Below are 24746 nucleotides of genomic sequence, written 5' to 3' on the forward strand. Positions count from 1 at the left end.
ACCATCAACACAATTCAAGATTGTGGACTTTGTTCCTTCATTTCGCATGCATCAGTTATAGCCAAACGCAATGCAAGATCCCAAACTTATACCTTCACCACATGCCAAATCACTTACAGCCAAACACAACGAAGCAAAGACGCAAGAATGCAAATGCAACAATCAATACAACCCCCCAGAAAACATCAAACAAGCAAAGCAAGGCTCCCAGAGCAATCAATCAAAACATAACCCCAAGCAGCTGGGGATACCAAACCCCACCCAACAGCACAGGCACCACCGCTCCCACCAGCAAAACCCACAGAACAAGGTGAACAGGCACCCGCGTCGGCGCCACCAGCGACAACCCCGCAAGACACGCAGCCACCAAGCTGTCCCCCAGAAACAGAACCCCCAGCCAGCCACCAACCCACAACCCCATCGTCGGGCTCGCTCCCTGGACTGGACCCGTTGTTCCCTGGTCAGAGGGACCTAGGCCTTGTTGCAAGTGGTCGTCGCCAAGCCCCCATCAACAATAATCCTCCGCCCCAGCCGCATGGTAGACATGCTCCACGCCACAGGCGGAATGCCCCCCGGCGTAGAACGTGGTGCCTGCCGAGCGTTAGCATACCCTAACCCATCCCAACCCAACCCCTATCCCCACCCCCCCAAGAAAGAAAGGAAAACCCACCATCAACAGGCAAATCCCCCCTCGGCCCCCTGACCACACTCTGACTCTCCAGCTCGGGCGTCAGCCTCGCCTCGCAGCTCAGCTGCTCCGCCGCGGCGCCCACGGAGTCCCCGCCCAACCACACGTCCACATGCCACATGTGCGGCCAGTGCCGCGTGCAGCTCTCGCAGTAGTCCTCGTGGATGAGGTACTTCTGCAGGTACGGCGAGTAGATGACCTCGCACAGCTCGAACTCGCCCGGCGCGGTCGCGAAGGTCAGTGGGTCGTCGTAGGTGCCGGTCCCGCCGGCGGTGCCGCTGCCGCTGCGGTGCGGGCACTCGTACGCGATGGCGGCCCCCGGCGGGTCGTTGTCGGGGTAGCCGTAGAAGGTGTAGGTTATTCCGTGCAGGGTCGTGCATTGGTCTTCCGGCGTGGTTATGCGGAGGGGCGTTAGTGGCTTTGTTGTAGGTGCTGGTTGGGGTGGGATGTTAGGGTTAGGGTTTGCTGGGTTGGGTGCTGGGTTGGGTGGTCGGGGGGTGGGGGGCATGGGGAGGATGGTGTAGAGTTGGTTTGGGGGGGTTTTTGGGGGTTTCAGGTTGCTTGTGGGGTCTTTTGGGTGGGTTTGGAATGTGGTGGTTGGTGGGTTGGGAGGGATGGTGGGGATGATAGGTGTAAGAGGGGCTGGTGCAATGGTGTTGACGGGGGCAGTGGGAGAGACAGGGGCAGTAGGGTTGACAGGCGCAGGGTTGACAGGCGCAGGGTTGACAGGGGCAATAGTGTTGACAGGCGCAGGGCTAACAGGCACAACAGGACCACCAGACTGAGGCAGCGAAGAGCCAGACGGAACTCCACGATTCGGCAGTCCCACACGAGGAACCCCATCACTGGAAGTGTAGTTCTTGTTGTGGTCGTGGTTGTGGTTATCGCCAACCCCAGCCTGGTGCCCTGCGCCCTCGGGATCTGTGGTGGACTCACTGGTTCCATTACCCAGGCGCATAGGCGTCGCCTTCGGGTGCTTGTTCAGCTGAGTGCCCAGACAGGCACCCAGGATGGTGATAGCGATAACCACCACAGCCAGAGGGATGGCCCAGCGCAGCCACTTCTTCTTGTTGTTCTTGTCTGTGGTCGGTGGCTTGCTGGCGCTGGTGGAGGTTGCAGGCCAGGGAAGCTGTCCGCCTCCGTAGTGTTGCATCGTCGCGGTGCTGTGGATGGGTTAGTATACGATACTGATACCGAGTAAATGGGGGCTGGGATGAAATACTTCATGGTAGAAAAGGTGCTTGATGGTAGGAAAGGTTCTCGATGGTAGGAAAGTACTTGATAGTAATGAAGGTGCTTGATAGTAGTGGAGGTAGTGGATGTTGAGGATGCTACTTGATGATACTAAGGTGGTGCAGGAACGGTGCAAAAGAGGTGTTGTGGATAGATTCAGCAGATGGAGAGATTCAACGGGAGAATTCAGGTAGTTAGGACGGTGACTCAGATGCATCATCGTATCAAGCATCAGGAAATGCATTTCCGGTGGTCTTACCATCATTGCTATGCAATTATGACTGTATGGGTGGTTGACTCGCTCCTATAGCCATCCAAGTCTCTGAATAGCTTCAACCATGGTCTCGTTGATTGAGACCAGTTCGAGTATCACGGTACAGCAGACACTCGTGTAGAGTATGTCATATCTCGCTGTGGTCCTTGATGGAAACAATTCGAGCATCATGGCACAAGAATAAACCCCTGAATAACTTCGTCGAATTCGCTATGACCCTCAATGAAGTCATGGCGTGATGCAACAACGCCGTCAAGTATCGGACAAAGTCAGCAGGAACAGCAAGGTGAATATGCAATATAGTATTGTCTACATACCCTTCACTAACATATAGCCTATTAACATGAACGTTAGAGTATATCATTCAATACGACAGTGTCCTCTGGATAAGGTACGGCATCACCGATGTCTAACTGCGACATGCGAATCGGCGCCCAATCGGCAGCCTTCTGGCTTGATTGGAGAACCTCCACCAGAAACCGATCCCTTTGCTCGGGATACTCAGCAGCAATCCAGCTTTCGTCCCTCCTCATCTTCTGTACCTCTGCCTTCAGCGCCTCAATCGCAATGCTGGCACAGACCTCGGAATTGATCATCCCTTCCATGTGCGGCCAGGCACGCAATGCTTCAATAGCTCGTACCCGCAAGCGGAGATCCGGGCATAGAGTGGCCACAATGTGCAAGCCGGGACACACCACCGGCTCCATTGTGAAGGTCGTGCTTCTCGAGATTTGGTCCATAATAGCGAGGCTACTGGAAAGTACCGCAGCACATTCGGCAGTTATCTGACTGGTGCTGCAATCTCCGGGAAACAATACCTTCAGGGTGACGTATTGGACCAGCAGGAGGTGACGAAGCACCTGCGCTCCACGTTCTTCCTTGGGAGTGAACTTGCAGCCGCGTTCCTGGCAGAAGGAATCAAAGGCCTGCGCAATATCTGCGTATCGGGCAAGGATTCTCTGTCTTTTGAGCCACAGATCGTCATATTTTGCCAGAATCTCGGCCTGCGTTGAGCGCATCAGGTACGCGATCAGGAGAATCGAGTAATTGAGCGTTTCCGTGAAAGCTTGCCGTGCCTCACCGACGCTATTTACAACGATAGGACATACGTTCAACACCCACTCAGGCTCATCTACTGCGTCAATGCTCTGAGTAGGTCCCTCGGCGGCATATAAGGCGGCGGTAACATTGAGGTGGTCGAAGAAGTCGACAAGGACGGTTTCTATTATCTGTCCCTGTGCCTGCACCTCTTTAATCAGTTGCACCCCATGGTGAAGGTGCATGGCTGCTCTGCCATAATGACCCCGCAATAGCTCTCCCATCACAAACAGCAGACAGCATGTGATAACAGCCTGATACTTTTGTGGGTCGTTGGACGCGCCTCTTCTTCTCAGCAGGGCGGAGGATCGGGTGGAATGTTCCAGAGCGAAGTTCAAATGGGAGTCATCTGTTCGATTACCCGACAGTCGCATACGATTTGTCTCCGCGTCCTGGTGGATTGCACTAAGCATGATGACCGCATGGCAGACTGCAGGCTCGGCACAGCTCTGCGGAAGAATATAGCATTCCCAGAGAGGCGAGTCGAACAAATCCACGAGACCTGAGATTGTGTGGTATTGGAAGTATGAGAAACAGGTTTGCTCATCGGAGGTCAAAGCCGGGCCATGAAAGCGGCTGAGGAAGATGCGTGGGAGACCCATATTACGCCTGGCAGGAAGCCGATGAAAGTCATACTCGCATTTCCGACCGGTAGAGGTACAGTTGTTACATGCCCCCGGGAACTCATCGCATCGCACACGGCGCACACTGGAGTGGTCAGCCAAGAGTCCGGGTACTGCCGTGTTATACCTACCGACAGGTGCGGCAACCCGTTTTCGATCTCGAGCGAAACGCCTTCTGACGCTTGGAAGGTATAACCGTCTTCTCAGTCATGATACCTGCACTGGATTGCGACCAATGCGCCCCTGAAAGAGTCTGGTGAGCGTAGGTGAGGCTGAAATGGAGTGCAGCCAGGAGCCAATTTATTAGCCCAGCTAGTGTTGGCACTAAGATCAGGCGCGCTACCAGGCTAACAAGATAACAAGCAGTCACTTTGCCAGCCTTCCACTACACCAGGCTTGACCGACGGTAGTGCGGACTTAACAGGGGCTGATATCGCCGCCATCATGAGCCCCAAGCAGGCTGACAGGCTGGCGCGGATGTCCGAGTTGTTCTTTGTTGTTCTTCGCCTCTTGCCCGAATCAACTTGCAAGGCTCGCGGTCGCAGCGGTCGCAGCTGAATAAGCATTGCCTTGATGCCACAGAAATTCGACGGATCTCTTTTTCGGGGTCGTTGCTCAAAACAGATGGTTATGCAAGTCCAGAGATGGACCCGGGACTCATAATCAATCTTTTCAAGTCATTGCAAATTCTCAAGCATTCGAGGACAAAACATATGGAAGGCCTTCGTTCTGGATCGGCTCTTGCGGTGCGAGGTCGAGAATCCCGCTTGAACGGGAAGATGCTGCAGCCTTCGACTAGAGTGAGCAATCTTTCAGCACAAAGAGTTGAAGAGTAGACATATCCAGCAAATGGACGTTAATGGACGTTAATGCACGTAATATTCATCGGGAATGGGGGGGTGGAAAGGAAGATGGCAGCGGAAATGCAGCAGCTTCCGGTCGGTTGGGGAAAGACGCGGAATGGAATTGCCGGGGATAAGCGGAGACGGAGTGAATTCCGCAGGTGGGCGCTCAACCCCGCGATTCATCTGTCGCATGAAGACATAACATACTTCTTGCTTGCTGTCTTCCTTCCATCTTTTCTCCAGTCACCCTCTCTCCTCTTCCACCTTTCAGTATCCTCCCAGCCTTTCCCTCCATCACACAACATGGCTTCGTGGCTACAAATCCCCAAGAACTCGCCCTTTTCGTTGGCGAACATTCCCTTCGGAATCATCTCCACAGCCAAAGCTGCCTCGCGGGTCCCTGCCATTGCGATCGGCGACTACGCCTTGAACCTGAATGCCTTCGCCTCGTCGGGCGGCTTCGCCCAGCTGCCCTCTTTCGAGCCTCACCTCAACGTCTTCGACCAACCCACGCTGAACGCATTCGCAGCATTGGGCCGGCCAGTGCATCGCCAGGTTCGCGAGTACATCCAGTCGATCTTCCGCGCCGACACCCCCTTCCCCCAGATCCTCAAAGACAATGCGTCGCTCCAGCAGGAGGCCCTGCTGCCCCTGTCAGAAGTGACCAACCACCTGCCGATGCAGATCGGCGACTACACGGACTTCTACGCGGGTCTGAACCACGCCTACACGCTGGGAGTGCTCCTGCGGGGCCCCGACAACGCGCTCCAGCCCAACTACAAACACCTGCCCGTGGCGTACCACGGCCGCGCCTCCTCCATCGTGCCCTCGGGCACCCCGATCCACCGCCCCAACGGCCAGATCCTGGCCAACCCCACCGCGGTGCCCAAGGTGCCGACGTTCACCACCTGCAAGCGCCTGGACATCGAGCTGGAGCTGGCCGCGTTCGTCAGCCGGCCCAACGAGCTGGGCCAGCCGGTCTCCGTACAGGAAGCCGAGGACCACATCTTCGGGGTGGTGCTGATGAACGACTGGTCGGCGCGGGACATCCAGGCGTGGGAGTACGTGCCGCTGGGGCCGTTCAACGCCAAGAACTGGGCGACGACCATCTCGCCGTGGGTGGTGCTGCTGGACGCGCTGGAGCCCTTTCGCACCGCCAGCCTGGAGCCCGAGAACAACCAGAACGTGCTGCCGTACCTGCGCGAGAAGCGCGCGGACAACGTCTTCGACATCCCGCTGGAGTTCGAGCTCACCAACGAGGGGGGCAAGCCGACGACCATCTCGCGCAGCAACGCCAAGAACCTCATCTTCTCCTTCCCACAGATGCTGGCGCACCACACGATCACGGGCTGCAACCTGCGGACGGGCGATCTGCTGGGCAGCGGCACCATCTCCGGCCCGGAGCCCGGCATGGAGGGCAGTCTGATCGAGCAGACGAAGGGAAAGAACCCGATCCAGCTGGCGGATGGCTCGGACCGGATCTTCTTGGAGGACGGCGACACGGTGATCCTGCGCGGGAAAGCAGGCACGGAGGGGAATTATGTTGGATTTGGCGATTGCGTAGGCAAGATCCTTGCTGCGCCTCAGTTGAACTTTGACTAGCTTCTTTCCCCGAGTAACCTAGCAGTCCCGGTGGTTTAATTTGCGTACCGTACAGATAAAATTGAAACAATGTGCCCCTATCCTCCAGCAAACCAAACAATCGAATCCCAACGTAGATACACAACCAAGCATTCTACTCAATCCTCAAGTCCGCAGGTGTATCCCCCTGCCTGGCCCAATGCGCCCACCTCACCGCATCCAACCCCTCCAACCTCTCCACCACCCCGGCCACCACCGGAAACGCCCCCGCAACATCAACACCCACCCTCTCCGCGCCCCAAACCGCCGGCACCAAACACACATCCGCGACCGTCACCTCATCGCCCACACTATACGCCCCACCCACCCCCTCCTCCTTGATAATGGTCTCATACGCCCTCAGCCCATCCACAATCACCCCCCTCGACCACTCCGCGCGATCCACGCCCAACGGCGCCACGCGCTTCAACACCTTCAGATTCGTAACGGGCTGCACATCGCACGCGATAATCTGGGCCAGGGTGCGGGCCAGTGCCCGTTTGGCGGGGTCGCGCGGGAGCAGGGGGTAGGTATCTGGGAAGGCCTCGTCGAGGTATTCCAGCGCGGCGAGGGATTGGGTGATCTTGATAGTGTCCTGGATGTGATCGTCCGCGGGGGCGGAACCAGGGGACGGGGCGATGAGGAGGGTGGGCACGGTGCCGGACGGGTTGCGGGCGAGGTTGTCCGGGGATCGCTGGGCCCCGTCGAGCAGGTTGAGGTAGACGGGCGTGTAGGGGAGGGATTTGAGGTACAGGGCGATGCGCAGGCGGGCCGAGCAGGAGGAGCGGAAGTAGGTGTAGAGGGTTATTTCGGGCATTTCTTTCTGGTCTGTGGTACACGCTGGTATGGTATTGATGGGTGGTGTGTGTGTGTGGCTTTGAGGGTCTGAGTACAAGGATAGTTTGAATCGTATGCCGTGGGTATTCTGCTGTGTTTGGTGGAGGGGCATGGGGCTGCTGTACCCCGTATATGGCTCGTATATATATCTACGGTTCCAGTGGGATACATAAAGGGTAGTCGCGGAGATGCGGGATTACTTTGACTCAAATTGTCACGCGTCTGAGCAGTAAAGAAGGTTTGACTGGGTTCTCAATGGTGTACTGTACAAGGGTAAGGTTCCAAGTTCATCGGGAACAATGTCTCGCTAGGTATAGATTTACTTGTCTCGCTGCATTCACATACTTCCCATCCGCAGCATTCTTACTTACTGCAAGTCACCGGGATTCCTCGCAATGGTGGCCACACACCTTGTGAAGCAGCTTCCATCACAGATCCTTACAAGTAGTGTATCAATGTGTGCCTTCCCTAGTTATATTACCCTATGTCATCACGGCCGAATGGTCCCCTGGTAGGAGGGACTGCACACGGACCGCTGGCTGTGCGGGGACGGAAGGGTTCCGCGGCGCCACTTCCGAGATCTCCCCCGCCCGCCAATTTCCGCTGCTTTCCATGCCGCGTACTAAGCTACAAACTACCGATCTGCGCTGCTCGTGTAGATTTTGTCCTACAACGTAACCGATTGACGTGCTGGTATACCATCGCTCTCAACTGTGAAGGTCTCTCATTCGCATAGCTGCTGGTTCTCTTGGGATATCTTAAACGGGATCTAGCGACATGCTTTTCTAATAGGCTTTCATGCCATGGCCATCGTGTCAACTCTTTTGGAGAACATGTGAGATATTCTATCTGCATAAAGGCGTCGCTGAAAGCTGGAGCTTGAGGGAAGAAAAGAGATTACAAATCTTCAAATCATATCTAGTCTATGGTCATAACGAAGAACCCCCAAATGTGTTCCCCTCCGGTGAATCCCACCAAGATTCGATGTCGTTGAGCGAGGGCAGGGCGGTGTCCTCGGCATACAAGTTTGTGTTCCCAAGGGGTGGAAAACCGTCCTCGCCAAGATTGTCAGAAAGCAGCTGCAGGTCCGAATCGCGGATCCAGTCGAAATCCCCTGGTTGTACCGCGATGGATTGCTGGGCAGGATCCAATGGTGGCTGATGCTGGGCTGCTCGAGTCATAACCTGCGGTTGGCCGAATGGCAAACCGGCACCAGTGAGTGAATGCGCTGTCGGCAGCGAGAGAGGCATCGCGGCCTGGTTCCGAGCCGCTGTGGTCCGCGATTTCTTCCTCGACACGTCCGCGTCCCTTGTTCGTCCCATGGGTTTCTGTGACGGTGTTCGGTGGCTCATCTGCCGCTTGACGGCAGACCCCGACCGACGCATATGTGCTTGCCAACGCCGCTGAAGACTGACGAGAAAGTCCCGCGTGCGCTTCGCGTTCTCAAACGACTGACCGATTTCATCGAGGGCACGGAAGCAAAGATTCAGGTAGGCGACCATTTCGGCATTGTTGCCGTTGTCGCTACCTTGTCGGGAATTCGAGATGGTAACGTAGAGTAGAATCAGCGCAGCGCTGAATATCATAGCCACAACCTGGCTATTCATGCGACGAAATGTATAGTATTTCTCATAGATGTGGAGGAGTTGTGCGATGGCCGTAGAAGACTCGATGCACATGCGTCGCGCATGATGGTAGCCGGGCCCCTGGCGGGGGCTACGCGGCTGAATGTAGCTTTTCGACACCCAGGGACGGTGGGTGAAGATGACTATTTGGTGATATTGCATGCTGCGCAGAAAGGTTTAGTACCTGTTCAAGTTGAAGCGAGCAAGAAGAAAAGCTCTTACTGTAATACCAGGAGATGGGGCAGTTTGGGGATAGCATCATTTGAGATGTCGATATCTAAGTTGGAAGGTAGATTTGCCTTCCAGGCGAATAGATCATCTGTGACACGGTGGCACAGTCTCTGGAGGTCATGGCGGGATATATCTGAGCATCCATATCTAGCCCGAGTCAGTGACTTGTGCAGTCGTACGGTACCGGCAGCTTACAAAATGTGGCCAACCGGGGAGATTATCTCCCACAGCACAGCGAACTGGCGGCTGATCAACTCGTTGGGATTCTTCAGCCCACCCTCAAGTGCTTCTGACTTGTTTGAAAGACCATAAGGATGCCACATAGCTTCCTTCTCAGCACCCAAGTCGGAGGCGGGCTTGGGAACTGTAATATCTCCGGTACTCATGCGGAACGGTCTTCCGAGGTAAAATCCCCAGAAGCTGCCAAGAATGTTAGACCAGTAGCTCGACTCGAGGATCAGAATCACTTACTGGTCTGCAGTGTAGCTTCCCCAGAACGCTACCTTACGGACATCGGCTTCGTGGACACTGATGTCGCCTTTCTCCACGTAGGGTGTCATGTCAAGATGCAATCCAAGGTCAAAGGCAAGCCTCATCGACATTCCTACTTATGTCAGACTGGTGTTCTTTCTTCTCGTGCGGTCAACATACCACTGTAAAGCCAACCTCTAGCATCACGGTTCGATGAGCCCTCGTGGGAACTCAGTATAACAAGGGCCTGAACCGTAGCAACGCAGGGAGAATCCAGTTCGATCTCCAGGAGAGCTTTCGCCCTGTCTGCGAAGAACTCCGAGAGCGACTTCGGAAATGTGATGAAGGTGGGGTGGTATCGGGCTTCGAAGGCACTTCCGATCGCGCACCTAGTATAATCAGCAATACGTCGCGACGGCAACCCAAAGAGCAATCATACATAGCATTGGTGAGAACTTCCGAATAGAATGGTGTATCTATCAAGTCGTTTCTCCATTCCGACCGAGCGTTCAAATACATTTCCTTGTCAACCACATAGGTACTGGGATTCTGCCAAGTGAAGTAAAGCTCGACTAGATGATCCTCCAGCGCTTGACTGACAGGCTGGCCTACACGCAGATGGTTTAGAATGTCTTGACCATCATGACGGACTGTACGGGCATCTGGACGTTGATGCTGTTGTGTAGCCGAAACATCAACCAGGTTGAGATTTGAGGTCGCGCCAAAGAATCGTAGGTGACCATCACCCGAAAGCTTGAGGGTCCCAATGCGGTGCGAGATCTGCTCAATGACATCCTTCTCAGCTTCATCTTCCTCGCCGCTGTTCGATTCCACGTCCTTATCATTCCAACCCAGATTCAACAATACACCCGGTTGCTGAGCTATGTCTTGCGACAATTGCAGGCTTTCCGGACTCAGGCTGGTGTCTTGCGACCCGTTCGATCTACCGTCTATGTTGGCATAGAGCGCATCCAGGCTTTCCGCTGTTGGAAGAGCAAACCCCCAATTCGATGCAGTCTTCATGTTACTGGACAGCCCCAAATTGACATTGGACTGAGCCATGGCCTCCCGAGTGATATCGGTAACGGGTAGAGACGATTGGTGAGGAATTATGTTTTGTGAGGACGGTGAAACTGCAGGTGCACTCTCGATCTCGAGCTGACGATTTGATGTCGACAAAGGGGAGGTTGTGGATTGAGCAGGGGAATCAGTAGTATTCGGTAGAGTCGGCGCGCTCTGCGCATTGGCTGCGAGTAAATTGCCGGTCTTCGTAGATGCGCGAGGGATTTGAAGAGTGTCGAGGACTCTGTTCATACCCGACTCATCCTCCTCCTTCATCGGGGGAGGCTCGAGACCGTGATCGTGAATGAACTGGCATAGTTGATCAATCCTGGCAGAGAAAAGCTCTGTCGCAGCACGTAAGGATACTCTGATAATAGAAATGGTCAGCTCGACCAGGCTACAGTATCGGAAGAACGGTAATTCTGTGTGTCGGTCCCAGCGCTAAGAAGTGATCCATCTTTCTCTCCGTTCCCCAATATGATGGGTGCATGACATGTACCCAAGCCTTGTGATGTGAACGAAGTGTGATGAGCGCCTGAGGAGGACATACTTGCGTTTGTCATCTCCATGCTGATATTTGCATTCCTTCCCTTTCCTTTGGCAATTTTGGCAATGCGGAGTAGAGCCGTCACACTAACCAGCAAATCGTCAGCGCATGCGTAATTGAACATAGGAGTTTCGTTTTTTGGGACGGTGTCGGGATCACTGACTCTGATTTTACTCTCTCGACAAGCGACACAGGCCGTGGTGACGTGCTTTCGAGGGGCCCTCTTAGGCTTCTCCAGCTGGTGAGGCTGCATGGTGGTAGAATCTGCCGGTCGGGTTTGCGCAGAATTTATGGAGGGAGGAACGGCGGGGTCTCTTTGGATTCTGCGTTCTAGCAGCAGTATGGCGATCAAGAATGATGCCGGGAGTGAAATATTTGATCACCCAGTGTCCGGTGTAGACTTGGTGAGAGCGCGCATGATTCTCTGAGGGCACCGAATGTGTTGTAATGGAGCAGAAAACGAATGACGAAGGAACAGCGAACAGGAATTGGTGGAGACGATGGATGGCAGTCACACACCGCACTGACTAGCGAGGAACAATTCACTAGTGCCGTTATAGGCTTTGTCTGGGCTGGGGGATTGTTCTGGGGAAGTGATGGAGAATGTCTGATAGGCAGGCTGTGATCTCGAGGCGGGGAGAAGCTGTTCCACTCCAAGCCACAGCGGCCAATGAGTGCCTCGGCAATCCTCCGAGAACCGAAAGGGAACGATTTCCCGCTGGGCCACAGGTGAAAGAGGATGATGTCTCAGCGGCCAGGTATTACCAATCCTGTAAAATGGAAAGATATGTGGTAAAAGTGGTTGTCGATAGACGCATATCTGTCTGATAACTCCGATATCCTCACCAATTCTCCAGCTCGGTTCTTTTGAACAAAGAAGTGTGTGGAGCATGTCTCCAGGCTCCGGCTGATACGAGGACTTCCCCGCAAGGGTCGAGGTGCACCCGTGCAAGCACGCCATCACATGATCCCCAATGCAAACACTGCAAACACTGCGCTGGTCTTGGACAGTCGCCGCCCTCGATCATGCCAATCCATGTCTTATCAGTGTCTCTCAATGGTCGATTGTCTGACAACTAATCGGACAACTGACGCCTCATATTGTCCCCCATACATGGACTTCTCTCGTTTCAAATAGGGCACTGCATCAGTCGGCCCTTACTCGAGCTTTCTAGGTAAGTATCGCCCATCCAGCTATTGAACCTGTGTAACGCCGCTCACCCTTGCTTCATCATCAGGGTGGCTCTCGCAGCAGACTATATACTCGACCCGATCCTTCTCTCCAAGACCTCCGACTCTCCGTCATATCATCGGTGTAACATGTACGGATAAGATGTCGGCTACGCTATTCCTTGACAAGCCACTCCTCAAAGTTAGTCGGCCGGTCGCTGCTTGCTCACGATGTCGAACCGCCAAGATCAAGTGCGACGGGAAGCTTCCTGCCTGCTCCGCATGTGAAAGGGTGGGCAAGTCCGACACCTGCTCCGGCGCAAGCGACGAGTTTGCTCGAGGCAAAGAAAGAAGTTATATTGCTTCCCTAGAGGGGTACTGCGAAAGGCTAGAGAAGAAGATCGCGGAGCTCCGCCATCTGAAGACCTCGCTGTCCGTCGACAATAGGGGGATTGCGCACCAGAACTCGATCACCTCGATAACATCGTCGGAATCGGCGGTCCAGGGTCCCAACAAAGAAGTCTCGGATATTGATGATCTGGTTGGGGATTTTGGATTCTTGTGCGTCGTCTTCCAATGCAATCCACCCACTCACTGACTAACCACCTCCTCATCGACAGGTCTGTGAACGCCACCTCCAGAGACTTCCACGGTATCACTTCGAGCACCTCCTTTGCCAACCTTCTCTTATCACTTTCCCTCGCCGACCCATTACCCAAACAATCTTCACGACCACTCCCACCGCGCCACGAGATCACCCACCTCCTTCAACATTACTTCGACACTCTCTACATTCAACTCCCATTCTTTGCCGAAACAAGCTTCTGGACCTCGGTTGATGCGGTCTATCAGTCCGGCGGTCGGTTTGCCAAACCGTTCGACCACTGGATGTTATACACAGTCCTGGCCACCTCCTCTGCATCCTTATCATACGAGATTGGCGATGAAAGCCACCAGGACGCGCTATCATATGTCACCCAGGCGCTGCAAAGGGCGGAAGATGTCCTGCGTCCAGGATCCATCCAGGGGATCCAGGCGATTATGCTCCTCGCGCAATACTCGTTATACGACCCCAAACATTTTCGGAGTTGGTTTCTGGTCGGTATGGCTGTTCGAGTGATGGTGGATCTCGGTCTACACCAGGATCCTCCGGTCGAAGTCCAGTCGTCGACCAAACATCTAGACCTGCGTCGTCGCATATTACACTGCCTCTACTCTTTGGACAGGTTCGTATGAAACCCACGGACACGCACGGAGAGGTTACTGACTTCCTCGACAGAGGCGCCAGCACCGTCTTCGAACGGCCATTCTCCTTCTCCGACGAGTCCGTCAATGTCGCCCTTCCCTCCAGCACGGCAGGCTCCATGCTCAGCGAGCAGAGCCATCTCTTCCTGCGCAGCTCCGAACCCGCCTGGCATCTGGTCAAGATCCGGCAGATTCTATCCGAAGCGTACTCAAGGAACTACTTCCACGACCACGACTCCTGCCCCCTGTACGCGAAATCCACCTGGGCCCTCGGCGCAGAAGCCTACGAATGGTTCGACGCAACCCCCAACACCACGCCCAGCCACTTCCCCGTCCTCTACAAACTGGAACTCCTTTACACCGTGGTCATAATCCTTTCGCCGAATGACGAACCCCCAGCAGCGATCGGAGAGTACCGCAACGTCGTCCTCTTCGAACGCTGCATGCAGTACCTCGGCCAAATCCAAGAAGCGCTGCGCAACCCGGCCTGGTCCCCCTTCCTGACCTTCTGGGACATGCACCGCGCGCTGCAGGCGATCCGCCGCCTAACGCGGGAACTGACCGAGAACCACGACCTGCCGCTCAGTCCCTCGGTGCCGGTCCTACCGGCGGTGCCCCCGGAGACGCCGTCGGCGCTGGTCCTCGACGGCGAAGACTGCCTCAACTTCTACGCGCGGGCGACGGCCTGCCTGTCAGATATCCACTGCATTCTGCGGTTCGGACTACGCAAATGGGGCGACGACCCCGTGTTCGAGGAGATGCAGCAGCTGTCGGAGATCATCCAGCGGCGCCTGATCTCGTCGCCGGCGACGTATATGGCGGGGGCGGGGCCGGGGGCGTACATGCCGGGATACTCGACGATGGTCTCGGCGGGGTCGGGATACCCCGGGTATGACACCGGGTGATTTGATGTGCGTGTTGTGCGTTATGATGTATGAACGACTTGATGTGAAAGTTGGACCTTTTGTCGGCCAGTAAAGCATAAGTATACGGATGTTCTAATGCCACCTCACTTCTACCTATCTGACTTCAGGTGTTACCGATTGTAGTGAGTAGACTTCATTCAACGTATCACATCTCCCCCCAACAAGCAATATGTCTTTCCTCCACAAACATGAGAATACTCATAATTCAGGCGCTCATCCAGCAAGCACTGAACCCTTCAACATAAAATGAACGTGCGAACCCCAACCCATAACCCCGCTAGTCCCAAATCACTCCAACCCAGTCTATCTACATATCTACATAACACATCCAGTCAAATCTATAATATATATGATCTACTACGTCGCCCGGAAAACCCAAAACCCCGCGAACTCCCAATACGCCTGGGTGAAATTGTCCGGATGGGTGCGCACGAAGTCCACACACCGGCCGGGACAATGGTAGAGGTCGGTGTAGAACTGCTTCTGGGCGCCGAGCTCGCCGCACAGGTCGATGTTGGCGATGATGCTCTGGTTGCGGAAGTGGGCGGCGATGTCGCAGTGGGTGCTGGGGAAGTCGGCCAGGGGGGTGCCCCACGTTGACGGGTCGGGGGTTGTGGAGGTGGAGGTGTTGGTCGAGGTGTTGGTGGAGGTACTGATACTGGAGGTGATGTCGTCCGGGATGGCGGCGCGGGGAAAGAACCAGGTGCGGATGCCTGCGTCGCGGAGTTCGAGGGCGTAGATCTGTTGTTATTCATTAGTTTATCTTTCTTTCTTAGGGGAAAATGAAAGGGACAGGCAGAAGGAAAGGAAGATGCAATGATGCATGCAACATACCCCGCCGCCATTCTCATTCAACTCCTGCCCGTAGGTGCTGGGCGGGCCCTGCACCCCGCACCCGGCGTTACTGTGCGTGCTGTTATCGCAGGTCACGAAATTGGATGTTCCGGTCTGCTTGCGCTTGACGTTCTTCATGTTACAGCCGCCATCCGTGTGCAGGGTGACGGCGTTGCCCTCGGTGGCGAGGTTGTTGGTCTCGACGACGTCGATCTCCCCGTTGGCGGGCCAGTTGACCGTGTCGGTCAGCCACAGGGCGGGCCACAGGCCGCAGCCGTAGGGCGAGTGCCGGATATCGAAGACGAAGAGGCCCGTGTCGTAGCTGGTGGTGGACTCGAGGCGCACAGAGCGGCGGCCGTGGCTCGCGTTGCGGTCCGCCGTGTCGACGCGCAGCACCGCCGACGAGGCGTCCGCCGTGACGTACGTCAGGTTGAGGGACTGCGCGGTGGATTTGTTGACGTACTGCACGAAGCCGTCGGTCGGGTCGACCCCCGAGTAGTAGTCGAAGCGGTCGAAGAACGAGGCCCCCGCGTAGGTGTCGACCAGTTCGTAGTCCAGGCGCGAGTAGTCCGGGTAGCTGCTCGATCTCTTCGTGCCCTCGACGGCCCCGACGACTACCGCGATGATGATGACGATGGCGATGCCGGCGGCGACGAGGAGGCGCCTGCGGGTCGACCAGCCCCGGGGGTCGTACCAGCGATGCTCCAGCACGGGCGCATTCTTGCTGCCGCGGCGATGCCCTTCGCCGGCGCCTGCGGGCGGTGGTGGTCCGGCGTGGTGAAGGGGTTCGTCGAAGTCGATTTTGGGAAGTTGAGTGGTTGTGGCTCCGGGGTATCGGCTTAGATCATCTCCTGATAATGAATAGTGATTACTGGCCATGGCGATCTAAATGAGTGTGGATATTTCAGGTACAGTTTCTCATCAGAAAGGTGGAAAGATAGTTGATGGAACAACATACAGAATACAGAATACAAAAAATCTACAGTGTTGTGACTGACACATTCCCCAGTTAAATCGGGGGGTCAGTCAGGGAAAGAGCGAGACGAAACCGGATAACTTGTCGTCATGGTAAGACACGGACGGGACCTCGAAGAACCGATCATGCCCTGATTAAGCAATCAGGAAGTATTCAGCACGCAGTATTAATGAATGGATTATTTAGTTATCCATCCATCGGACCATCCCTTCCCCGGTCGGACACCGCCTTTGTATGGTTTCGCCGATGGTCAAAATATGTGATGATATGATCTTCATTACTATTAACTATTGCGAAAAAGCGTTTGGAAAAAAAGAAAAGGAAATAGAGGCTTGGTCGAGACAGTGGAGAAGAGAAAAACCCTGCCTTACAGCTTAAGACAGACTCACTATTACCATTGCAGGCATATTATCCCAAGTAGTCCCGGGCAACATATCTCCTTCTGATCGGGAGTTAATCGATCGATTTAGCCAAAGGATCGGGGTCACACAAAGATCTTCTTCGAAACCGACCTCACCTCTCGACCACACATTGAACTGACGCCTTCAGGCCCTCTAACCGTAGCAATTGGCCAGCAATTTGTTCTCACTTCTGCCCTTCCCGAAGCCGTCGAATGTCTTTCGAAGAGAGCCCTCGTACGTGCTCCTGCAACCATGTCGGAAATGCCCGCACCATACTGGCAACCGAGTAAGCCTCAGGAAGAATGACCTGCCCACTCTTGCCCGACACCACCTGGCGCGTAATCGCCGTAGCCACACGCTCCACCGTCATGACCGGCTGCTTGAACAGATCTCCAGCGTCGGTCAGTTGCTGGATCATGGGTGTCCGGACCCAATACGGATGAATGACGCTACACGCGAGGTTGTCATTAGCCATGCGAGGGAAAATTGCGACAAAAAAAAGGGGGAGACATCAAACGAGCAAAGAAAAACCGCATACCTCGTCTTCACACCAGGCCGCTTATACCAGTGTCGAATCTCCTGGCCCAGGCCTTCGTGGAACGCCAGCGCACTGGCCTTGGAGCAGCAGTAGTCCACCATCTCGCCGAGCGCGACGAAGCTGGCCATGCTCGCCACCGTGACCACATGCCCGTGGTTGCGCTCCAGCATGGCCGGCAGGAACTCGCGCACCGTCAGGAAGTGCGCCAGCGTGTTGACCTCGAAGGTCTGGCGGATCTTGCTCTCGGGCTCGTCGAGGATGGTCCCGTCGTGGCCCACGCCGGCGTTGTTGACGAGCACCGTTGGGTGGCCGTGGTCGGCGCGCACCTGCTCGGCGGTGGCGTGGAGCGCGTCGGTGGACGTGATGTCCGTCTTGTAGAAATGAGCAGATTTGGCTGCAGAAGAATGTTAGCTGGAGGGCAGACCCGATGAGGACTAAGGGCTCAGTACGCAGAGTATAGGTAGGTGCTTGGATGTCCAGGATGATGCACTTCACACCCCGCTCGGCTAACTGGAGGACGACGTGCTGGCCGATGCCACTGCTGCCACCGGTGATGAGGACCAGCTCACGATCCGGGTTCCATCTGTTGGCAGGGCAGTTCCCCAGTGACCACGATGTGAGGGCGCGGTTCAGATACCGCAGGACAACAATAGCGAGCAAAGAGTTCAGGGCTAGCGGGACGACTGGATGACGGTCAAGGGCAGTCCGTACAGGCTCAGGCAGCTGAGCCCAAAACGAAAGAGACCAGGATTGGACGAGAGAGATCGACTGTTGGAAATTCATGGTAACGACGCAGGCTGTAGTGTTCCTTGATTGACGAGATCACATCCAGCGGCTACGCGCGCCCATAAAAAGAGACATCACCACCAGTTCACATGCCCTCGCAGTCGCCCAAACGGGCAACCATTGCGATTCTGGGGATCACCACCCTCGGTTGTTTGGGTTGGAGTTCCGGGGACGAGAAAGTGGTACGGACGACGATCCTGGGTCAAAAGTCTATCCAAGCTTGATTCTTCAGACCATAGGCTAGAACTGAGCTAGCCATAAACTTAGGGTGACATTCAAGGCGAGGCCTCACCAATAGATGCAACATTTTTTATTGTGCTGATAGGTGCTTGAAGAAATGTTGCACGATACTATGAGATGGCTAAGGAGAACAACCAGTGAACATAGCTCAGGTCGAAAATCCAGAACCACCGGTTGAAACGGAGAGCGACCCCGTAAAATTGTTTGACCCGCTCAAGAGAAGGCCTCGAATTTGGTCCTCCTCCACGTTGCTTACAATAGAATAGAGCTGCTTGCTTGCTTGCTTGCTTTTTGGGTCGTCGAGTGGCCTGCCGAGGCCCGATTCAGGGCTCGTCACATGACACTGCTCATTTTCGCGTTAAGCCACGCTCGATATTTTCCGTCACAAGCCGGATGGTAGTTTAAATTGATCACCATTGCGGGGTAGACACGCACTCGCCAACTGAGCGCCGGCTAAAGTCAAATTAAACATCAAATGTTACTTCAGTGGGATGTCATAAGGAGCCAGGTACATATTGTGCGTTGTTGTTGGTTCTATCACACAAGACAGTATGGCCGAGCGGTCTAAGGCGATAGACTAGAAATCTATTCTCTTCGGAGGCGTCGGTTCAAATCCGACTGCTGTCGTTTTTTGCTTTTTCCGCTTCGGCCTCACGTTTCAATCTCCTCTTGGCCGCTTGGCCTTTCTTTGACCCTAAAGCTTAGTCGTATCTACAGCTCCCGTTCACAACTTTTCTCTGCAACCCTAGATTCACGTGCCATCAAATCCGATAGACGATCTTATACCCCGAGATCTTCCCATCCCGATACTCCTGGAACCCATCCGGCACAGCCTCCAGTCCTCCCAGCACCTTCGGCCGACTCGGCTTAATCTTCCCCGACGCCAGTAGATCCGGCACAAGGTCGAAGAACTCACTGGCCAGCTCATGGTCCTCTTGGGATGCCTGCCGTCCCCAAAGCGACAAAGTATCAGTCTATCGATCCACAAACAACAGCCCCCTCAAATCCATTCTCCCCTGCCGCAACCACATAGAACAAGCAGACTCACCGGCCACTTATACGGCCCATACGAATGGTCCTTCAGGAACGCCGTGAACACCAACACACTCGTCACCTGGACCCCCGACGCGACATTCTCACTGTAGGTCTTGCCTGGCCGCACGGTGCAGACATTGCCGCCGGCCCGGACCGCCCGCGAGGCGATCACGGACGAGGTTTCGTTGCCGATCGTGTCGAAGACGTAGTGCAGGGCGGGCGCGGCCGTGCGGATCTTGTCGACGACGTCCGCGTCCCGGTAGTCGAAGACGTGCGCGGCGCCGGACGCGCGGACCAGATCGGCGTGGCGCGGGCTGCATGTGGTCACTACCTCGAGGCCGTACAGGGAGGCGAGTTGGACGGTGTATAGACCGACGCTCGCTACCCATGGTCGTCAGTCCACTCATCAGTAAGCACAAGGTCTCTGTCAAGATTTGCTCGCTATGAAAGAGGGAGGTCACGCACAGCTACCACCCCAGACCAGCACACTCCTCCCCTGGCACCGATCGCGATCAATATCCAGACACCCCTTGGCGAATAGAGCCAGCCATGCCGTCGCGGCGGCCAGGGGCACGGTACTCGCTTCCTCGCGGGAGATCCCATCCCCCGGAGGCAGCTTGAAGGCGATGCGTTCGTCGGCCAGCGTGTAGTGACTGTACCCGCCGAGACCGGGGATTTCGCCTGGTTTTTTGCGGATCCCCCCTCATCAGCCTCCACCGCCAGGTCTTGTGGGTCTGCGAAATGAGAGGGTCTGATAGAGAAGTTGACTCACCACCCCAGATCAAGGCTGCCACGACATCCCCCTTGGCAAATCGCGTCACGGCATCGCCCAACGCCACGACCTCGCCGACGAAATCGCAGCCGAGCACGGCTCCATCCCCGAAGGCTTTTCCATCGAGGGCTTGGACTGGATTCGGTTTCAGTAGAGATGCCACTAGGGTAAAGGTATGATAGATACGAAGGTGGGGGAAGGGAGACTACTCACTGTCGGTCGGATTCTGAGCAACGTGAGACAAACGGACCAGGACTTGGTGCGGGGCTGGCGAGGGGATGGCAATCGACTCTTGTCGGAGCTCGGACCCATGCACCACCAGCGCTAGGTTCGACATTTTGGCTTGAGGAGAGGGTAGTTTCAGGCGAATCGACTCACTATGAAAGCAAGGTTTGGATTTAATGCAGACCTGGAGAATGGGCGACGATGGAGCATTCTACCATACTTATACGTCAACGGGTGCCCGGTGCTATTCAATTCTATCAACCTAGGTACAGTGACTATATGGTGAGAAGCGATCCTCGTATTACCCCTCGCCGTGGCGTACATACATGTGTAATCAACCGCTTCTGAGAAGGCAGTTCAACGATGACAGAAGATAACGGGCCCACGGACCAGATGCAATGCAAGAATAAGCCGGGAGGCTAAAGGCCTCCCGAGGGGATTCGCCGGCCCCAGCCTACGGCATGGGGCTACGGCATGGGGCTACGGCGACAGATGTGACTGTGGCAGGTACTGTACCCCTCCTGGCAGGACTAATTACAGCCCAGACAAGCTACCTTCAGATTGTATACTAATGACAATTACAATCAATCATACGTCTCTGGATGGTTTGGCTGTCGGGTTGCTTATTGCAAGCCAATAAACTTGCTTTGGGCCTTCATGGGGCTCAACAGTTGACGTATAGCGACCCTATGGATGCTTGCCATTGAGAACTGACAAAGGGAGTTCCAGAAAGTATGGTGGCGAGTGAAAAGAGGATACACCAAAACGGTTATATCGGCACTGCACCTCTCAGGGCAGCATCCCGAAGACGACGACGACAGCGCCACTTAATCACACAGCATTGTAAAGCGTAATTCTGAACCCATAGCCAGCCGGGCGATGCAACGAACTTTTCAGCAGTCCCCGATTCCTCATGTGACAAGGTCCAGGCTGAGATGGTGAATGATCGAAAGTGAATCTCCAGAGCAGATCCCGACCCAAGAGACCAGAAACGAGTACTAGGTAGTCAATAAGCGCAACAACAGAGTGCAAACCAGAAAGGATATCAAAGTGGCCAGTTTCGTACACTATGGTAGAAGCAGAGACGGTGACTTAGAAATGCCGACTAACTTATTGTACGAGTATAGTAAAGTAGTTACAGTACATCGAATGATTAATACAATTATGAGCGGGGGGACCATTGGCCCTCCTACGGAGTACGCAGTCTGTCCATGCAGAGTAAGGCAGAACGGCCCTGAGGGGAAGGCGGTAGGGCTGTGAACCGTACAGGTGCCGTAGTTATCGAGAGGGACAAGAGGGACACTGTCTCCGTACTTTTATGTATTGTCCCAATATATTGTTCTAAATAAGCCAGGGGTGACAAGTTCAATCTAAGAGTATCACTTGTGAGCAAAATTTTTACTTCGCTGCCTCTGGGAAATAGGCCCTCAAAACATCTACATGTAATAGCTATATTTTCGGCCGCTAAAGCCCAATACATTCCACTATAATGGTCTCGTACCCCTAAGCGCCTTCCTGCGTCTTAAGGTAGTGGTAAGTAGGATGTAAGTTAATCCTTTGGTATAGCCAAGGCCGGCTAAGCCCTTCAAGCCCTGGAAAGGTACATCCGTGATCGAAAATTACACCGGGTACCTTTAATAGATTTGGTATCTTGATTCTGTTGGATGGCACGAACTCGATACACAACTGTGCATACTAGTATGCATCATCGGGCAGTCTACTTGCGTGCATGCCTTAATTGACTGTGAACAGAGGAACTGCTGAAGGCGCACAGAGAAATGACGCCGCCCTCTCTACCTCCTCCATCTGCGTCTTGGGGGAGGGGGGTAAACATCCATGAGGCAATGAGAGAACCCACAAACAAGGGAATCCCACCAACCCCTTATCAGTCTGCGGGAATTGTCATCAGCTCGAACGTTGTCAATATACTGCCTACGGCGAGTCGTCGTCCATAAATAGAGCTGTAGACACCTGGAAGTTCGATATTCTTCAATTCACATCCGACCGAGCACATCTCGCGAGAACCTGAAGCGCAAAAGATCGATAGAGGGCTATCTAACAGAGTGAACATAATGTCCTCGGCATCATCACCCTCTCATTAGGAGAGAACGTTTCTTCTAGATGTTCGGCGGGAGGTTTGTGACGGACTGAAAGCCGGAGCTTGGTACAGGAGTTATGGTAGGTTCCCCTTTGGGAGGAGGCCTTACCGCCCGGAATGGTTCTTGTTCATATATCCAAGGTATCACGAGCGAAGGTCGTGCCTACTGGATGCCTACAGCCCATCCCTGATGTTCCTGGAGCACCACTGGGCTCTGGAGCCGACGCGAAATGCCTTGGCCAGCTGGCTCAAGTACTCGGATAACAGAATCTTTCACATCTCCGGCAAGCCTCGCTCCGGGAAAATGCAGATGGTGTATTATATTGCCCACTCGGAGGTCGCCCGCGAGCACCTACAGACGTGGTGCAAGACCAAGCGCCTGACGCAGACGATAGTTTTCTTCCGGAGGACGGACGGCACGCGGGAGACATCATGTGAATGGAACCTACAAGCAGTGCTTCGGGCCATCTACTGGTCCCTCATCGTCGACAAGCCAGAGCTGGCCCCGCGCCTTTTTCCACGGCAGTGCGATTCCTATCCGCGCGGCTTCCATGACCCTTGTGTTATTAACGATGAAGAGGTGCTTCACGCCTGGAATAGGCTTGTGACGCTAGACGACATCTACACGGACGACAAGTTTGTGCTATACCTGGATGGTCTGAGCCACTTCAAGCAAGGCTTTTCGAGGATGCTGGATCACCTCAAGCAGTGGATGTCCGCCCGGCCGCTTGATGTCAAGATCTGCATCTCAAGCCGCGGACAGGCGGAGTTTCAGGAAGGTCTGAAGGCCTATCCCGGTTTCATCATGCATGAGGTGAGTCAGGCGGATATGTTATGGTACATCCGCTGGGCACTGTTGCACGAGGACGAGGATTGGGGGGCCCGATTTGTCAGAAATACGTCGCCCCTGGAAAGGGAAGAACTGGAACAACATTTCCTGGCCAAGGTCAATGGTTCGTTCTTTCTCCTTTAGAGTCTGATAAGGCGTATTAAGTATACCCATAAAGATATGACTTCTCGAAGTGCGATCAAAGGGTTCGTTGATGACTGGATGCAACAGTACGAGCAAGGTACTCTTAACGATTATTTTGACCGACAGCTGCTACGAGAGAGCTACCAAGATGATCCGCCAGAGTTGCCCCGGGTCTGAGGCGACATCTTACTCTCAAGCCCAAGGCTTCGATACCTTTCAGATATTTTAGTTTGAAATCCAATAATTTGATAAAATAAAGAACCATGGTGACTTGCTTCAGCCCCGGTCACGGGCCACGGCTGACCAGCCAGTAACTTTGATTGTAAGCACTAGGCCTCCAAAATGGGGAAATGCTGTAGCAACAACGGAAAGCGTTGAGATCCAAGGTATGAGATAAGGACATATCTGGTTTTCGGGTTACTAGCTATGTTTGACTTCGCCCCTATCTCCTGAGTTCAGTGTCTTGTACGCAACGTAAGGCACGACTTCAAAGAAGAATGACGATGGTATTCATCAAAAGTAACTGATTTGAGCCACTTAACTGCAAACTCCCTCCACGCTGCCCCCTCCCCTGAAGCCTGAATGACTAGAAACCGATGGGGCCCTAGTGCAAGCCACAGATGGTGAATTCAAAAGCTTGTGCAGATATCGTGCAGGGGGTCCTAAGCTCAAGCGGCCGTGTTTTGCATAGTAAGAGTGATCAAAGGCCGATCAGTTGGAGCGCGAACCCTAGACCTCGTGGATGGCGACCAAATGGGAAGGTGATAAGCTCATGCAGTGGTTGGTTCTCTTTCCCGCTTGGTGCCTTGGCTCGTGGTTTGGATCGAATCCACCATTTGCTGATCTCGATAGAGCTGACTCGCTGCGGCAGTGGTTCCGTGGTACTGGATTGTAGCTCGAAACCCTGGTTGCGATCGTGATAGGGCTGAAGGAGGACGGCTGATGGTCCATGGAGAAGATCTGGGAAGTATCGCGGAGAGCCATGTGCTCGTATAAAGCCGTTTTTGTTTGGGTCATGATCGTTGACTCCACATACCACCTTTCCGACTGTACATATTTAGGCGGCATGGAGGAATGGGATGTCCTGAGCTCATATCCCGGCGAAAGGATCGACAAGTCAATCTTTCCAGGCTCCACTATCTCTCACTGCCATCGCACGGGGAAGCGCCCATGCCAAGCCAGCTCCTTTCAGGAATGAACCGTGACGAGGTTTCCCCTTTCTTTCTTGTGCGGGCGGGTGTGGGAAATTGCTTTTGGTCCAAGTCAAGTTGGCCATATTCATGTTCACGTTCGCCCAAAGGTCAAATGAGATGGACCGATAGACAGAGGCTGCAAGATAATGATGGCGAATAAATGAACTTAATAAATCTGTC

At 54.5% G+C, this 24746-nt stretch overlaps 11 protein-coding genes and 1 non-coding gene across 12 annotated transcripts; 5 read left to right on the forward strand and 7 right to left on the reverse strand.

Annotated features, from left to right (window-relative positions):
• Positions 1–13: 13 nt before the first annotated feature.
• BO72DRAFT_293857 (uncharacterized protein) lies at positions 14–616 on the forward strand. The gene has a single exon (XM_040940377.1). The coding sequence runs from the start codon at positions 71–73 to the stop codon at positions 473–475; it is 405 nt and encodes a 134-aa protein (XP_040796031.1). The 5' UTR covers positions 14–70; the 3' UTR covers positions 476–616.
• On the reverse strand, positions 509–1196 carry BO72DRAFT_390486 (uncharacterized protein; the record flags this gene model as incomplete). The annotated part of the gene is made up of 2 exons (XM_040941812.1): positions 509–591; positions 671–1196. The coding sequence occupies 2 exons, from the start codon at positions 1194–1196 to the stop codon at positions 509–511; spliced, it is 609 nt and encodes a 202-aa protein (XP_040796032.1).
• Positions 1197–2545: 1349 nt separating this feature from the next.
• On the reverse strand, positions 2546–4127 carry BO72DRAFT_472781 (C6 zinc finger domain protein; the record flags this gene model as incomplete). Its single annotated transcript, XM_040947164.1, has 3 exons — positions 2546–3281; positions 3318–4001; positions 4048–4127. The coding sequence occupies 3 exons, from the start codon at positions 4125–4127 to the stop codon at positions 2546–2548; spliced, it is 1500 nt and encodes a 499-aa protein (XP_040796033.1).
• Positions 4128–4982: 855 nt separating this feature from the next.
• fahA (fumarylacetoacetate hydrolase FahA) lies at positions 4983–6451 on the forward strand. Its single transcript, XM_040945903.1, has one exon. The coding sequence runs from the start codon at positions 5065–5067 to the stop codon at positions 6361–6363; it is 1299 nt and encodes a 432-aa protein (XP_040796034.1). The 5' UTR covers positions 4983–5064; the 3' UTR covers positions 6364–6451.
• A 45-nt stretch (positions 6452–6496) lies between these two features.
• maiA (maleylacetoacetate isomerase MaiA) lies at positions 6497–7198 on the reverse strand (the record flags this gene model as incomplete). The annotated part of the gene is made up of 1 exon (XM_040948977.1): positions 6497–7198. The coding sequence occupies one exon, from the start codon at positions 7196–7198 to the stop codon at positions 6497–6499; it is 702 nt and encodes a 233-aa protein (XP_040796035.1).
• A 949-nt stretch (positions 7199–8147) lies between these two features.
• BO72DRAFT_472784 (transcription factor domain-containing protein) lies at positions 8148–11407 on the reverse strand (the record flags this gene model as incomplete). The annotated part of the gene is made up of 8 exons (XM_040947165.1): positions 8148–9006; positions 9066–9221; positions 9270–9494; positions 9546–9678; positions 9726–9934; positions 9985–10974; positions 11158–11240; positions 11318–11407. The coding sequence occupies 8 exons, from the start codon at positions 11405–11407 to the stop codon at positions 8148–8150; spliced, it is 2745 nt and encodes a 914-aa protein (XP_040796036.1).
• An 816-nt stretch (positions 11408–12223) lies between these two features.
• On the forward strand, positions 12224–14575 carry BO72DRAFT_440694 (Zn(II)2Cys6 transcription factor). The gene is made up of 3 exons (XM_040943456.1): positions 12224–12885; positions 12945–13550; positions 13604–14575. Exons 1-3 carry the CDS (start codon positions 12488–12490, stop codon positions 14472–14474), a joined length of 1875 nt encoding a protein of 624 aa, XP_040796037.1. The 5' UTR covers positions 12224–12487; the 3' UTR covers positions 14475–14575.
• Positions 14576–14633: 58 nt separating this feature from the next.
• BO72DRAFT_453134 (glycoside hydrolase family 16 protein) lies at positions 14634–16392 on the reverse strand. The gene is made up of 3 exons (XM_040945904.1): positions 16288–16392; positions 15330–16214; positions 14634–15236 (listed from the first exon to the last, which is right to left on the reverse strand). Exons 2-3 carry the CDS (start codon positions 16206–16208, stop codon positions 14853–14855), a joined length of 1263 nt encoding a protein of 420 aa, XP_040796038.1. The 5' UTR covers positions 16209–16214; positions 16288–16392; the 3' UTR covers positions 14634–14852.
• Positions 16393–16786: 394 nt separating this feature from the next.
• On the reverse strand, positions 16787–18339 carry BO72DRAFT_293920 (SDR family oxidoreductase). Its single transcript, XM_040940378.1, has 3 exons — positions 17694–18339; positions 17245–17638; positions 16787–17155 (listed from the first exon to the last, which is right to left on the reverse strand). The coding sequence occupies exons 1-3, from the start codon at positions 18025–18027 to the stop codon at positions 16891–16893; spliced, it is 993 nt and encodes a 330-aa protein (XP_040796039.1). The 5' UTR covers positions 18028–18339; the 3' UTR covers positions 16787–16890.
• Positions 18340–18800: 461 nt separating this feature from the next.
• On the reverse strand, positions 18801–20656 carry BO72DRAFT_453136 (zinc-binding alcohol dehydrogenase family protein). The gene is made up of 5 exons (XM_040945905.1): positions 20291–20656; positions 20078–20212; positions 19771–19986; positions 19319–19686; positions 18801–19214 (listed from the first exon to the last, which is right to left on the reverse strand). Exons 1-5 carry the CDS (start codon positions 20412–20414, stop codon positions 19032–19034), a joined length of 1026 nt encoding a protein of 341 aa, XP_040796040.1. The 5' UTR covers positions 20415–20656; the 3' UTR covers positions 18801–19031.
• On the forward strand, positions 18816–18897 carry BO72DRAFT_t291. Its single transcript has one exon. It is a non-coding gene; the product is annotated as a tRNA-Ser (tRNA).
• Positions 20657–22423: 1767 nt separating the features above from the next.
• On the forward strand, positions 22424–23870 carry BO72DRAFT_521876 (uncharacterized protein; the record flags this gene model as incomplete). The annotated part of the gene is made up of 3 exons (XM_040949761.1): positions 22424–22437; positions 22581–23353; positions 23408–23870. 3 exons carry the CDS (start codon positions 22424–22426, stop codon positions 23548–23550), a joined length of 930 nt encoding a protein of 309 aa, XP_040796041.1. The 3' UTR covers positions 23551–23870.
• Positions 23871–24746: the final 876 nt, after the last annotated feature.

Source organism: Aspergillus fijiensis (assembly GCF_003184825.1).
Source record: "Aspergillus fijiensis CBS 313.89 unplaced genomic scaffold BO72scaffold_84, whole genome shotgun sequence".
NCBI classification, from domain to species: Eukaryota; Fungi; Ascomycota; class Eurotiomycetes; order Eurotiales; family Aspergillaceae; genus Aspergillus; species Aspergillus fijiensis.

Excerpts from the sequence above, each read along its gene's own strand:
- BO72DRAFT_293920 (XM_040940378.1), bottom strand. The coding sequence starts at position 18,027 with ATGAATTTCCAACAGTCGATCTCTCTCGTCCAATCCTGGTCTCTTTCG. Across the intron at positions 17,639-17,693 it reads AGCACCTACCTATACTCTGC|CCAAATCTGCTCATTTCTAC; the intron begins GTACTGAGCCCT and ends ATTCTTCTGCAG. Across the intron at positions 17,156-17,244 it reads CGGCCTGGTGTGAAGACGAG|CGTCATTCATCCGTATTGGG; the intron begins GTATGCGGTTTT and ends CCTCGCGTGTAG.
- BO72DRAFT_293857 (XM_040940377.1), top strand. The coding sequence starts at position 71 with ATGCAAGATCCCAAACTTATACCTTCACCACATGCCAAATCACTTACA.
- fahA (XM_040945903.1), top strand. The coding sequence starts at position 5,065 with ATGGCTTCGTGGCTACAAATCCCCAAGAACTCGCCCTTTTCGTTGGCG.
- BO72DRAFT_453134 (XM_040945904.1), bottom strand. The coding sequence starts at position 16,208 with ATGGCCAGTAATCACTATTCATTATCAGGAGATGATCTAAGCCGATAC. Across the intron at positions 15,237-15,329 it reads TGAATGAGAATGGCGGCGGG|ATCTACGCCCTCGAACTCCG; the intron begins GTATGTTGCATG and ends GAATAACAACAG.
- BO72DRAFT_453136 (XM_040945905.1), bottom strand. The coding sequence starts at position 20,414 with ATGTCGAACCTAGCGCTGGTGGTGCATGGGTCCGAGCTCCGACAAGAG. Across the intron at positions 20,213-20,290 it reads TGCTCAGAATCCGACCGACA|TCCAAGCCCTCGATGGAAAA; the intron begins GTGAGTAGTCTC and ends AACCGAATCCAG. Across the intron at positions 19,215-19,318 it reads ATGGGCCGTATAAGTGGCCG|GCATCCCAAGAGGACCATGA; the intron begins GTGAGTCTGCTT and ends TGGGGACGGCAG.
- BO72DRAFT_440694 (XM_040943456.1), top strand. The coding sequence starts at position 12,488 with ATGTCGGCTACGCTATTCCTTGACAAGCCACTCCTCAAAGTTAGTCGG. Across the intron at positions 12,886-12,944 it reads GTTGGGGATTTTGGATTCTT|GTCTGTGAACGCCACCTCCA; the intron begins GTGCGTCGTCTT and ends CCTCATCGACAG. Across the intron at positions 13,551-13,603 it reads TGCCTCTACTCTTTGGACAG|AGGCGCCAGCACCGTCTTCG; the intron begins GTTCGTATGAAA and ends CTTCCTCGACAG.